At 41.2% G+C, this 16156-nt stretch overlaps 1 protein-coding gene across 1 annotated transcript in view; it reads right to left on the minus strand.

The window, feature by feature from the left end:
- Nucleotides 1–7604, minus strand: part of st3gal7 (ST3 beta-galactoside alpha-2,3-sialyltransferase 7) — a gene marked incomplete at its 3' end in the record, with an annotated part of 32874 nt that extends 25270 nt beyond the window's left edge. Inside the window, exons 1-3 of the mRNA XM_084321541.1 lie at nt 7553–7604; nt 7261–7425; nt 6718–6841 (exon numbers count right to left, since the gene is read on the minus strand). Coding sequence (XP_084177667.1) covers nt 6718–6841; nt 7261–7406 — 270 coding nt within the window. The 5' untranslated portion in view covers nt 7407–7425; nt 7553–7604. The remainder of the gene's footprint in view (nt 1–6717; nt 6842–7260; nt 7426–7552) is intronic.
- Nucleotides 7605–16156: the final 8552 nt, after the last annotated feature.

A 16156-nucleotide genomic window follows, 5' to 3' on the forward strand; every position in this document is an offset into this window, starting at 1 on the left:
GTATAACCAGACACATACAGTATATAGACATCCTTACTGAATAACCAGACACACACAGTATATAGACATCCTTACTGAATAACCAGACACATACAGTATATAGACATCCTTACTGAATAACCAGACACATACAGTATATATACATCTTTACAGTATAACCAGACACATACCGTATATATACATCCTTACTGTATAACCAGACACATACAGTATATAGACATCCTTACTGAATAACCAGACACATACAGTATATATACATCCTTACTGTATAACCAGACATACAGTATATAGACATCCTTACTGTATAACCAGACACATACAGTATATAGACATCCTTACTGAATAACCAGACACATACAGTATATATACATCCTTACTGTATAACCAGACACATACAGTATATATACATCCTTACTGTATAACCAGACACATACAGTATATATACATCCTTACTGAATAACCAGACACATACAGTATATATACATCATTACTGTATAACCAGACACATACAGTATATAGACATCCTTACTGTATAACTGTATAACCAGACACATACAGTATATATACATCCTTACTGAATAACCAGACACATACAGTATATATACATCCTTACTGTATAACTGTATAACCAGACACATACAGTATATATACATCCTTACTGTATAACCAGACACATACAGTATATATACATCCTTACTGTATAACCAGACACATACAGTATATATACATCCTTACTGTATAACCAGACACATACAGTATATATACATCCTTACTGAATAACCAGACACATACAGTATATAGACATCCTTACTGTATAACCAGACACATACAGTATATATACATCCTTACTGTATAACCAGACACATACAGTATATATACATCCTTACTGTATAACCAGACACATCCAGTATATAGACATCCTTACTGAATAACCAGACACATAGAGTATATAGACATCCTTACTGTATAACCAGACACATACAGTATATAGACATCCTTACTGAATAACCAGACACATACAGTATATAGACATCCTTACTGAATAACCAGACACATACAGTATATAGACATCCTTACTGAATAACCAGACACATACAGTATATAGACATCCTTACTGTATAACCAGACACATACAGTATATAGACATCATTACTGAATAACCAGACACATACAGTATATATACATCCTTACTGTATAACCAGACACATACAGTATATACATCCTTACTGAATAACCAGACACATACAGTATATAGACATCCTTACTGAATAACCAGACACATACAGTATATAGACATCCTTACTGTATAACCAGACACATACAGTATATAGACATCCTTACTGTATAACCAGACACATACAGTATATAGACATCCTTACTGTATAACCAGACACATACAGTATATAGACATCCTTACTGAATAACCAGACACATACAGTATATAGACATCCTTACTGAATAACCAGACACATACAGTATATAGACATCCTTACTGAATAACCAGACACATACAGTATATATACATCCTTACTGTATAACTGTATAACCAGACACATACAGTATATATACATCCTTACTGAATAACCAGACACATACAGTATATATACATCCTTACTGTATAACTGTATAACCAGACACATACAGTATATAGACATCCTTACTGTATAACCAGACACATACAGTATATAGACATCATTACTGTATAACCAGACACATACAGTATATAGACATCCTTACTGTATAACTGTATAACCAGACACATACAGTATATATACATCCTTACTGAATAACCAGACACATACAGTATATATACATCCTTACTGTATAACTGTATAACCAGACACATACAGTATATATACATCCTTACTGTATAACCAGACACATACAGTATATATACATCCTTACTGTATAACCAGACACATCCAGTATATAGACATCCTTACTGAATAACCAGACACATAGAGTATATAGACATCCTTACTGTATAACCAGACACATACAGTATATAGACATCCTTACTGAATAACCAGACACATACAGTATATAGACATCCTTACTGAATAACCAGACACATACAGTATATAGACATCCTTACTGAATAACCAGACACATACAGTATATAGACATCCTTACTGTATAACCAGACACATACAGTATATAGACATCATTACTGAATAACCAGACACATACAGTATATATACATCCTTACTGTATAACCAGACACATACAGTATATACATCCTTACTGAATAACCAGACACATACAGTATATAGACATCCTTACTGAATAACCAGACACATACAGTATATAGACATCCTAACCAGACACATACAGTATATAGACATCCTTACTGTATAACCAGACACATACAGTATATAGACATCCTTACTGTATAACCAGACACATACAGTATATAGACATCCTTACTGAATAACCAGACACATACAGTATATAGACATCCTTACTGAATAACCAGACACATACAGTATATAGACATCCTTACTGTATAACTGTATAACCAGACACATACAGTATATATACATCCTTACTGAATAACCAGACACATACAGTATATATACATCCTTACTGTATAACTGTATAACCAGACACATACAGTATATATACATCCTTACTGAATAACCAGACACATACAGTATATATACATCCTTACTGAATAACCAGACACATACAGTATATATACATCCTTACTGTATAACCAGACACATACAGTATATATACATCCTTACTGAATAACCAGACACATACAGTATATATACATCCTTACTGTATAACCAGACACATACAGTATATATACATCCTTACTGTATAACCAGACACATCCAGTATATAGACATCCTTACTGTATAACCAGACACATACAGTATATAGACATCCTTACTGAATAACCAGACACATACAGTATATAGACATCCTTACTGAATAACCAGACACATACAGTATATAGACATCCTTACTGTATAACCAGACACATACAGTATATAGACATCCTTACTGTATAACCAGACACATACAGTATATAGACATCATTACTGAATAACCAGACACATACAGTATATATACATCCTTACTGTATAACCAGACACATACAGTATATATACATCCTTACTGAATAACCAGACACATACAGTATATATACATCCTTACTGAATAACCAGACACATACAGTATATATACATCCTTACTGTATAACCAGACACATACAGTATATATACATCCTTACTGAATAACCAGACACATACAGTATATATACATCCTTACTGTATAACCAGACACATACAGTATATATACATCCTTACTGTATAACCAGACACATCCAGTATATAGACATCCTTACTGTATAACCAGACACATACAGTATATAGACATCCTTACTGAATAACCAGACACATACAGTATATAGACATCCTCACTGAATAACCAGACACATACAGTATATAGACATCCTTACTGTATAACCAGACACATACAGTATATAGACATCCTTACTGTATAACCAGACACATACAGTATATAGACATCATTACTGAATAACCAGACACATACAGTATATATACATCCTTACTGTATAACCAGACACATACAGTATATACATCCTTACTGAATAACCAGACACATACAGTATATAGACATCCTTACTGAATAACCAGACACATACAGTATATAGACATCCTTACTGTATAACCAGACACATACAGTATATAGACATCCTTACTGTATAACCAGACACATACAGTATATAGACATCCTTACTGTATAACCAGACACATACAGTATATAGACATCCTTACTGAATAACCAGACACATACAGTATATAGACATCCTTACTGAATAACACATACAGTATATAGACATCCTTACTGTATAACCAGACACATACAGTATATATACATCCTTACTGTATAACACATACAGTATAAAGACATCCTTACTGAATAACCAGACACATACAGTATATATACATCCTTACTGTATAACACATACAGTATAAAGACATCCTTACTGTATAACCAGACACATACAGTATATAGACAGACATCCTTACTGTATAACCAGACACATACAGTATATATACATCATTACTGTATAACCAGACACATACAGTATATAGACATTCTTACTGAATAACCAGACACATACAGTATATATACATCCTTACTGTATAACCAGACATACAGTATATAGACATCCTTACTGTATAACCAGACACATACAGTATATAGACATCCTTACTGAATAACCAGACACATACAGTATATATACATCCTTACTGAATAACCAGACACATACAGTATATAGACATCCTTACTGTATAACCAGACACATACAGTATATAGACATCCTTACTGAATAACACATACAGTATATAGACATCCTTACTGTATAACCAGACACATACAGTATATATACATCATTACTGTATAACCAGACACATACAGTATATAGACATTCTTACTGAATAACCAGACACATACAGTATATATACATCCTTACTGTATAACCAGACATACAGTATATAGACATCCTTACTGTATAACCAGACACATACAGTATATAGACATCCTTACTGTATAACCAGACACATACAGTATATAGACATCCTTACTGAATAACCAGACACATACAGTATATATACATCCTTACTGAATAACCAGACACATACAGTATATAGACATCCTTACTGTATAACCAGACACATACAGTATATAGACATCCTTACTGAATAACACATACAGTATATAGACATCCTTACTGTATAACCAGACACATACAGTATATAGACATCCTTACTGAATAACCAGACACATACAGTATATATACATCATTACTGAATAACCAGACACATACAGTATATAGACATCCTTACTGTATAACCAGACACATACAGTACATAGACATCATTACTGAATAACCAGACACATACAGTATATATACATCATTACTGAATAACCAGACACATACAGTATATAGACATCCTTACTGAATAACCAGACACATACAGTATATATAGACATCCTTACTGTATAACCAGACACATACAGTATATAGACATCCTTACTGAATAACCAGACACATACAGTATATAGACATCCTTACTGTATAACCAGACACATACAGTATATAGACATCCTTACTGTATAACCAGACACATACAGTATATAGACATCATTACTGTATAACCAGACACATACAGTATATAGACATCCTTACTGTATAACCAGACACATACAGTATATATACATCCTTACTGTATAACACATACAGTATAAAGACATCCTTACTGAATAACCAGACACATACAGTATATATACATCCTTACTGAATAACCAGACACATACAGTATATAGACATCCTTACTGTATAACCAGACACATACAGTATATAGACATCCTTACTGAATAACCAGACACATACAGTATATAGACATCCTTACTGAATAACCAGATGCATACAGTATATAGACATCCTTACTGAATAACCAGACACATACAGTATATAGACATCCTTACTGTATAACCAGACACATACAGTATATATACATCCTTACTGTATAACTGTATAACCAGACACATACAGTATATAGACATCCTTACTGTATAACCAGACACATACAGTATATATACATCCTTACTGTATAACCAGACACATACAGTATATAGACATCCTTACTGAATAACCAGACACATACAGTATATATACATCATTACTGAATAACCAGACACATACAGTATATAGACATCCTTACTGTATAACCAGACACATACAGTACATAGACATCATTACTGAATAACCAGACACATACAGTATATATACATCATTACTGAATAACCAGACACATACAGTATATAGACATCCTTACTGAATAACCAGACACATACAGTATATATAGACATCCTTACTGTATAACCAGACACATACAGTATATAGACATCCTTACTGAATAACCAGACACATACAGTATATAGACATCCTTACTGTATAACCAGACACATACAGTATATAGACATCCTTACTGTATAACCAGACACATACAGTATATATACATCCTTACTGTATAACCAGACACATACAGTATATAGACATCCTTACTGTATAACCAGACACATACAGTATATATACATCCTTACTGTATAACACATACAGTATAAAGACATCCTTACTGAATAACCAGACACATACAGTATATATACATCATTACTGAATAACCAGACACATACAGTATATAGACATCCTTACTGTATAACCAGACGCATACAGTATATACACATCCTTACTGTATAACCAGACACATACAGTATATAGACATCCTTACTGTATAACTATAACCAGACACATACAGTATATATACATCCTTACTGAATAACCAGACACATACAGTATATAGACATCCTTACTGTATAACCAGACACATACAGTATATAGACATCCTTACTGAATAACCAGACACATACAGTATATAGACATCCTTACTGTATAACCAGACACATACAGTATATAGACATCCTTACTGAATAACCAGACACATACAGTATATAGACATCCTTACTGTATAACCAGACACATACAGTATATATACATCCTTACTGTATAACCAGACACATACAGTATATAGACATCCTTACTGTATAACCAGACACATACAGTATATAGACATCCTTACTGAATAACACATACAGTATATAGACAGACATCCTTACTGGGTTCTTGGGCTCTTGGTGCTCGTCTACAGCTGTCGGCTTTTCTGAGGGAAGATATGCTGGAATCAGAATAGCTGAGTAGCATCCTGTCAACAACACCAGACTCAGGGCCAAATTCTTAGTCCTGCATGAGAGGGAATAAAAGTTGGTGTTTTATTTAGTCTAGATACTAAACAACATATATATATGTTTCTCACAGCCACATATATATATATATATATATATATATATATATATATATATATATATATATATATATATATATATATATATATACACACATTGTCTAGGCTCTTGTATAATGTCTTTGAGAAGCTTTACTATAATTTTTTTACTACATATATATACAGTATATATATATATACTGTACATGTGTATATAGCAAAATATATTTATTTTTTACACAAAGCTTCTCAAAGACATTATACAAGAGCCTAGACAATGTGTGCCATAACGCTCTCTCTTTCTCACTCTCTCTCTCTTTTTATCACCAGCTCTATGACTGCACACTTAGCGCCCTCGCATGCAAATACACAGGCGCACCTGCTGAGGATAAATTCTTTGGAGTCCGGCCTCCTGGCTTCTCGTTGTCTTTGAGTGACAGGTTGGTGCGTATTGTCGACGGCGTCGGTCGCCTCCGGCAGCAGAGGACAGCTGTCGCTCGGGTCCGCGACACTCATAGTCACCATGGCACCTGCTCCCCTCCACCTGAAACAAACACGCTGCATCAGACCCTGCCAGCACTCCCCCTCTCCCACCGCCGTATATGGAATGACAATAGTATTTTCTTTTCATTTTCTTGAGGAATAGTCATTAGAACATGAAACCGACTCACCGCTGGGAGTGATATTAGCTGGTACCGGTGGTTTGCTTGCCCTCCATAGTCGTGAGATTCATATTCTACCCCTGTTAAAATGGCTGCTCTTGCTTACTACGCCGCTGAACTCTGCCTCTTCCCTCACCGACACGGTTAAACATTAACCCCGGCGCTAGTCAGGAAGCGGTGTAGACATAGTGGCCATGTGTGTCAGAGGGAAAACAATGAACGAGGCGTGGTGGATGAGAGAGAGAGCGTCCCTTTTTCATGTGGATGTGTGTGCTCTATCAACGTGTGTGCTCTATCAAGGTGTGTGTGTGTGTGTGTGCTCTATCAAGGTGTGTGTGTGTGTGCTCTATCAAGGTGTGTGTGCTCTATCAAGGTGTGTGTGTGTGTGTGTGTGTGTGCTCCATCAAGTTGTGTGTGCTCTATCAAGGTGTGTGTGTGCTCTATCAAGGTGTGTGTGCTCTATCAAGGTGTGTGTGTGTGCTATATCAAGGTGTGTGTGCTCTATCAAGGTGTGTGTGCTATATCAAGGTGTGTGTGCTCTATCAAGGTGTGTGTGTGTGCTGGGAAGTGTGCACAGTTTATTTTGAGGGATCTATTGATTGAGTGCTGAATCTGAGAATACACGGCCATTCACAATGAATAGAATAGAATAGATCTTTATTGTCATTGTTACATTTACATTTACATTTAGTCATTTAGCTGACGCTTTTATCCAAAGCGACTTACAAGTTCTGTACGACAAGACAGCAAGAAGGGTACAACTCTATCAGCTGAGTAACAATGTTCATCAAGTGTTGCGTGTTACAGTGTAGGTTAGTTTATTAGGACAAGTGCATGACAGTAAGGTTAGTCAGGGTTAGATTTTTTTTTTTTTTTTTTTTTTTTTTTTTTTTTTTTTAATCATTTCAGATAATGGTTGAAGAAGTGAGTCTTTAGTCGACGGCGAAAGATTGGATGGGATTCGGCTGTCCTAACTGGGATGGGTAGTTCATTCCACCATTGTGGGGCAAGGACTGAGAATAGGCGGCTTCTCTTTGATGACCCTCCGGGAGCTTGGATAGGAGTAGGTCTGAGGCGGCCAGAAGATGCAGAGCGTAGGGGTCTTGAGGGTGTGTAGTTAGAGACCATTGACCGGAGGTAGGCGGGAGCGGTTCCCTTTGCTGCACGGTATGCTAGGTCGAGGGCCTTGAAGCGGATACGTGCAGCAATGGGGAGCCAGTGCAGGTCCCTAAGAAGTGGGGTGACATGGGCCGACTTCGGTAGGTTTGATATCAGGCGGGCCGCTGCGGTTTGAATGAGTTGAAGAGGCTTGGTGGCAGTGGCCGGGAGGCCAGCTAGCAGTGCGTTGCAGTAGTCGAGGCGGGAGATGACTGTTGATTGGACGAGGAGTTGGGTGGCTTCTTTTGTCAGGAAGGGGCGTATCCTTCTGACGTTGCTCAGGAGGAATCTGCAGGTTCTGGTTGTCGCTGCGATGTGAGCAGAGAAGTTCAACTGGTCGTCGAGGACAACACCAAGGTTCTTGGCGGTCGGGGACGCGGTCACAGCTGCATTCTCGACTGTGATGGAGAGGTCGGTCAGGGGGGAGGATTTGGCCGGCAGGTGGAGCAATTCTGTTTTGCTTAGGTTCAGTTTGAGGTGGTTGGTCGTCATCCAGGCGGAGATGTCGGACAGACAGGCCGAGATCCGCTCAGAGACGTGGATATCTGAGGGAGGGAAGGAGAGGAAGAGTTGAGTATCATCGGCATAACAATGATATGAGAAGCCATGAGACGTGATAATGTTACCCAGTGATTTAGTGTAGAGGGAGAAGAGAAGGGGTCCTAGGACCGAGCCCTGGGGGACACCCGTCCGGAGGGGGCGGGTGGCCGACAGAGTCCCTCTCCATGACACTTGGTAGGAGCGGTCGTTGAGGTATGATGTCAGCCATGTCAGCGCAGATCCAGCCACTCCCATTCCTGCGAGGGCCGCGAGGAGGATCTGATGGTTGACTGTGTCGAAGGCTGCAGATAGATCTAGGAGAATCAGGACAGAGGAGAGGCCTTTCGCTTTTGCTAAGTGAAGTGCCTCTGTGACCGCAATGAGGGCCGTTTCTGTGGAGTGGCCAGTCCGGAAGCCAGACTGATTGGGGTCTAGGAGGTCATTCTGTAAGAGATAAGCAGTAAGTTGGTTGGATACAGCACGTTCAAGTGTTTTAGAAAGAAAGGAGAGAAGAGAGACAGGACGATAGTTGGCTATGACGGTGGGGTTCAGGGTTGGTTTTTTTATGAGGGGCGTGACTCTGGCTTGTTTTAGGGAGGTGGGGACCACCCCCGAGTTGAGTGAGGAGTTGATGGTTGCAGTTAGGAATGGGAGGATGTCCGGTGCTATGGTCTGGAGGAGTGGGGAGGGTAGCCGGTCCAGCTGGCATGTAGTCGGACGGTTCGACGTTACCAGTGTCAGGGTCTCGGCTTCTGTAATGGGAGAGAAAGATGACAGAGTGAAGGATGAGGTTCTCGATTCAGCGTTTGGAATGGGTGGGGGTTGGGAGAAGGAGCTGCGGATGTTCACCACTTTTTCCTCAAAGAAGATCGCAAAGTCTTCGGCAGAAAAAGATGAGGGAGGAGGGGGTGGGGGGGGAGTGAGGAGGGAGGACATGGTAGCATGCAGTTTGCGAAGATTCTTGGCAGAGGCCTCGATCCTATGGTGAAAGAAAGAAGCTTTGGCATTAGTAATGGTTTTGGAGAATGTTAACAAGAGGTTGTGATATGTGTCGATGTCAGCAGTGAGGCGTGATTTTCTATACTTCCTCTCAGCCGCTCTCAGGACCTGTCTTTGTTCTCTCACTGCATCCGTCAGCCATGGACTGGGTGGGGAACGGCGGGCAGGTTTCTCAACGAGGGGACAGAGCTTGTCAAAGGAGGTTGCAAGGGCTGAGAGGAGGGTGGAGGTTGCCATCTCTGTGGGGAGAGCAGAGAAGGTGTCACTCAAAGGTAGAGCGGATATTATGTCAGAGGAGAGGGTGGAGGGGGATAGGGAGGCCAGGTTACGTCTGAGTGAGACGGTTTGAGTTGGGGTGAAGACCTTTCGGTTAAGCATGAGAGTTAGTGAGAAGGATATGAAGGAATGGTCAGATACATGTAGGGGAGTTACCGTGGTGTTAATGATGCTGGAGTTACGGGAAAATATGAGATCCAAGGAGTTCCCTGCTTTGTGGGTGGGAGGCATGGCAGTGGGAGTCAGGTCAAATTGTTGTAGGAGGGAGACCACTGGGACCGACTGAGATGAGTCAGGCAGGTTGAAGTCGCCCAATAGAAGGAGCGGGGTACCATCTTCCGGTAAGGAGCTTAGAAGCATGTCCAGCTCATCTATGAAGTGATCGAGGGGACCTGGAGGGCGATAGAGTGTAACAATGGTGAGATTGAAAGGATTAGAGACAGATATTGCATGATATTCGAGGGAGGAGAGTGACAGTTCTGGGAGTTGTGTTAGGTTTGAAGCCCATGAAGGAGATGTCATGAGGCCAGTGCCTCCACCCCGTCTGGAGGGTCGAGGTGTGTGAGTGAAGTTATAGTTTGTAGATAATGCTGCAGGTGTTGATGAGTTATTGGGAGTTATCCAGGTCTCAGTTAGAGCCAGGAGCTGCAGATTTAGACTATGGGCGTAGGCAGTAATGAAGTCAGCTTTCTTGACTGCTGATTGACAATTCCATAAGCCTCCCCGTACTGTGACAGGTGTATTAGTGGCTGTAGGAGGGTAGGAGAGATTTGCCGGGTTGCTAGCAAACTGGCGTGGATGGGTAGAGTCAGTTCTGGAGGAGCAGATTGTGGATATAGGTATGAGGCACATTGTGGTGTCAAGAGTGGCAGGGAGAAGGTTGTAGGGAGGAAGCGAGATAGTAGGGGAATAGCAGAGTGGGAGGGAAATATAGGATTATGGTGTGCTTAGCACAGTTACAGTTGTTACAACAACATTTTAAATGCAGCCCTAGGTGCTAGTAAAAATATAAAAACACAGTCCTAAACACAGTATTAAATATAAAAACAGGAGTAAGGCATAAATAACATTAACATAAACAGGGGGGTGTAAAAGATAATTGCACTATCCCTTAATGTTGTGTGTGCGGGGGGGGGGGGGGGGTGCAAGGGAGACTGTTGTTTCAGTGCACATATGGCCCTAGGATAAAAACTAAACTTCAGTCTGTTAGTCCGGGTGGGCATGACGCTGAAATGCCTGCCCGAGCGCAGCCGTACGAGGTGTTTGTTGCCCGGGTGGTGTGGGTCTTTCAGTATTTTTACTGCTTTTTTAAGGCAGCGGGAGTTGTATTGTCCTTCCAGTGAGGGGAGAAGGCAACCGAAAAATTTTTGGGCCGAGTTGACGACCCTCTGGAGCACCTTCCTCTCTGCGGCTGTGCAGCTGAGGAACCACACATTGATGCAGTAGGTGAGGATGCTTTCCACGGAGCAGCGGTAAAAAGACACAAGCAGGTCTTGTCTGAGGTGGTACTTTCTAAGTATTCTCAGGAAGTAGAGTCTCTGCTGTGCCTTTTTCACAATCGCCGTGGTGTTGATTCTCCAGGTTAGGTCATCCTCTAGGTGGACACCCAGGAACTTGATGACCGAGACTCTCTCCACACATCCCCCGTCGATGTACAGGGGCTGTATGTCGGTCTTCTTCCTCCTGTAGTCCACGATCATCTCCTGGGTCTTTAGCTTATTCAGCTGCAGGTTGTTATTTTTGCACAGGGCTGACAGCTGCTCTACTTCATCGCGGTACGCGGTCCCGTCGCCTTTTGAGATGCAGCCCACCACGGTATATACACAGCTGAGCGTGCACAGTTTATTTTGAAGGATCTATTAACGTGCAGAATCTGATAATACAAGGCCATTCAAAGCGTATATCCACACAGCTAAGCGTGCACAGTGAACATACACGTGACCGCAGGCTCAAGGAAGGCACGTCATTTTGTTTGGATGGACTGCATTTACGTACAATATATAGCAGCTTTTATCCAAAGCGCTTTACAACTTAAGCCTCACATTCACCCATATGCAAGGTGCCGACCTGCTCGTCGGGAGCAGTTAGGGGTTAAGTGTCTTGCTCAAGGACACTTGGACACGCTGCGCGGGAGTCAGAATTTAACCGGAAACCTTCTGATTACCAGACGACCGCTGCTACTTCCTGAGTCACTGTCGCCCCCTGTAGGTTTGGGTATCACAGACACGTTCTCATTCACATCTTGTCTTTATCCCAAGTCTACGGCTCTCCTGTCTTTTATTATGATTTATATCAGACCGTCCTGTGATTTATATCAGACCGTCCTGTGATTTATATCAAACCGCCCCGTGATTGATTTGGGCGCCACAGTCATTCTCATACTTTTATAGGGATGAAATAGTACTCTACACTACTGCTTTACATCGACTGGCGTTTTTGACCTGTGCATATAGAGTACTTGTCAAGGTGTCACAATGCCTCTCACAGCCACATACCAATTACGTAATATGTCATGTTTCGTAATTAAGAACGCGGGACACGCGCGCCTGTTTTGATCACAGGCGCCCCGGTGACACTGGTAAGTGATTGATTCTCGCCGGGGGTAGAAAATAGGCAGGTATTTACGAGGGTATCGCCTGACGCTGATCACGCATTTATAAATAAACGTAATCATCCAAAACAGTTAGGTTTATGAGGGGCCCTAGACTTGTGTCTATCAGAGGGCCTGCTTAGCCTGAGGGGTGTGAGAATGACTGTTCCCTGAGCTCATAGGCCTAGGGAGTGACATGTCTTATGAGGTGCGTGTGTGTGCGTGCGTGTGTGCGTGAGAGAGAGAGGGAGTGTGGTTTATGTCATGTGCTTGTCTTCATAGCAAATACAAACACACATACTGTACACACACACACGTACTGCACACCCACACACCTGTTTGCTGGGGTAGCACAGTGTCCCTCCCTGAACCCGGCATTCCAAACAGGAAGTATAAAACCACTAGGATTGCAGCCTCATTGTCGATTACTAACTAACTGGTCTAGAGTCAGGTGTAGCCTACGATTTTGCGGTTGAACGGACTGGCAGACAACTTGTTATCTGCGAATCTTCATCTTACCAACATATCTTGGTTTTTTTAGTTATCTTTACAGACTTTTTTGCATTGTTCTTTCCCAGAGTGGACAGACAGGAGCGTAGAGATGGGGGACGAACCTGAGGTAGGTGAAAGGAAAGGCATCTATGTTGTTTGTGATGACATTCCTAATGGCTCGCTTAACCCTTTCACTACCACACTACAAAGGATTAACCCTTTCACTACCACACTACAAAGAATGAACACTTTCACTACCACACTACAAAGAATGAACACTTTCACTACAGTACCACACTACAAAGGATTAACGCTTTCACTACCACACTACATAAGGTTAACCCTTTCACTACCACACTATAGAAGGTTAACCCTTTCACTACCACACTACAAAGGATTAACACTTTCACTACCACACTACAGAAGGTTAACCCTTTCACTACCACACTAGAAGGTTAACCTTTCATTTACAACAAGCGGTGCAGGGGTAAGGCTAAGATAATTATCAAGGACTCCAGCCACCCAAACAACTGCCTCTTTGAACAGCTACGGTCAGGCAAGCGATACCGGAGTCTCATGGCAAGCACAGAAAGACTCAGAAGAAGCTTCTATCCCCAGGCCATCAGGTTGCTCAACGAACAATAACACTATGCAACAACCATCAAATGCACTCACAGCACACACATCCGCACACACTCACTTTAAACAATCAACCCACTGCAGCACCCACTCTACACACTTTAGAACACCTACAGTAGACACACTTTATATTTATTGGCAAAGAATTTGCACTACAACCCATACCTCAGGACACCTTACTGTAAATTGTAAATTGTACCTCATCCCATTTCTGCTCTGCACTATATAGTATATTGTATATTAGTATATTGCATAGTATATTGTATGGTAACTCAGTTACTGCTATCCTGCATTGAACATTGTACATATGTACATACTGAACACTTGTGTCTACGTATGTGACTTCTATTTTTTACTTTTACTTGCTATACTTATTTTATTTCATACTTATCTTTTGTCTAGCACAGTCTATGGAGCGTAACAGAAAGAAGCATTTTGTATAAAAGTATTCTGTACTTCTGTATGACAACTATTAAAGAAACTTGAAACTTGAACTTGATTTACAAAGAGTATACAAGCTGGGACATGTGGGAGGGCGGAGCTAGAGGCGGCATGGAATAGGATGTGTTTCACAGCAGCTCCCCACAAACTTTGTAAAACATACCTTTTTACCCTACAGTCTTTGTTTTATTTTTGGTTTTTATTAAGAATACAGACAGGTTAATTACTTTATAAATGTTTTTGTGGATATGGCGAGCGACACAGCACACTGACTGGCTCTTCATGGGCCGCAACTGGGGCCGGGTTTTCCTTTTTACCCCCTGAATGCCACCATCGGCTCCAATGTTAACCTTAATATCACCTAATCTATGTTTTAAATTATGGCTATGTGTCTAATCTGCCCATCGCATTATCAAAGACTATTTTCCAATCAGTGCTGTCAAGGCAGATTGGTTTTTTATCGCGTCATTTCCGTTTCAGATCATTTAGAAAAGCACCCGTTTTGAGATAAAAAACAGCCCATTCTGGACCATTTTTTATTTTTTTTTTGGTCTTTTTCCCCCTCCATTTTCCTCCGATTTTCTCCCATCCCAATGTTAGTCGTATGCCAATTCCCAGTCCCTTCCTGGTCGCTGCGCACTTACCCCCCACAGTCAGATCATCTGGGAGAGTGGAGGCTACCACGTGCTTCCTCCGACACACGTCCAGCCAATCACCGCTTCTTTTCACCTGGCAGCGCGGATTCTCATTGAGAGGGCGTAGCGTGTGGGAGGACCACACTATCCCCCTCACGTCCAATCCGCGCTTAGCAGGCGCCCCGACCGAACTGTAGGAGTCGCTGTTTACAACGACCCGGACCCACCCCGCCAGCTTCTCCCACCCTCTGATACAGCCAATTGTATCAGTGCAGACGGCCAGCCAAGCTGGTGACAACCCCGGAGCTGTGAGCTGGATTCGAACAGGCAAATCCAGCTCAGCTCCGGGGCTGGTGACGAACGCAATCTCCGCTCGGCCACCTAACCGCCTTCATTCTGGACCATTCTATGAAAATCGTCTTTTACTGGAATATTCCACAACGTTGATATTCGTCTGCCTTTTTATGAATCGTTTTCAAATAAACGCTAGATGATCAATATTATACGTGCACGCAAGCACATTCGGGCCGCGCACGGATAATCGCCGCGTTGATTTCCTCTCTGACTTTTACAGTGAAACCGAAAGAGCCCATTTCAAAAACAGCTTATAACTTCATCAAAATTAGTCTGATTATCCTAACACTGATAACATAGAGTCCTTACCTGACATCAGATGGTATCCAACTGGTATATTCCAATTCCTGATCACCATTCGAAAGAATCGATAAGTGTATAGATCCAACGCGATACAGTAGAACTCCATGATCAGCGGGGCTCAGAGGATCCAGAATGAACTGTGGTAACCCCGGCTGGATCAGTGGACTGGAAAATGTGGAGTACCGG

The sequence above is a fragment of the Notolepis coatsorum genome (genome assembly GCF_963971535.1).
Source record: "Notolepis coatsorum genome assembly, chromosome: 9".
In the NCBI taxonomy this organism is placed as follows: Eukaryota; Metazoa; Chordata; class Actinopteri; order Aulopiformes; family Paralepididae; genus Notolepis; species Notolepis coatsorum.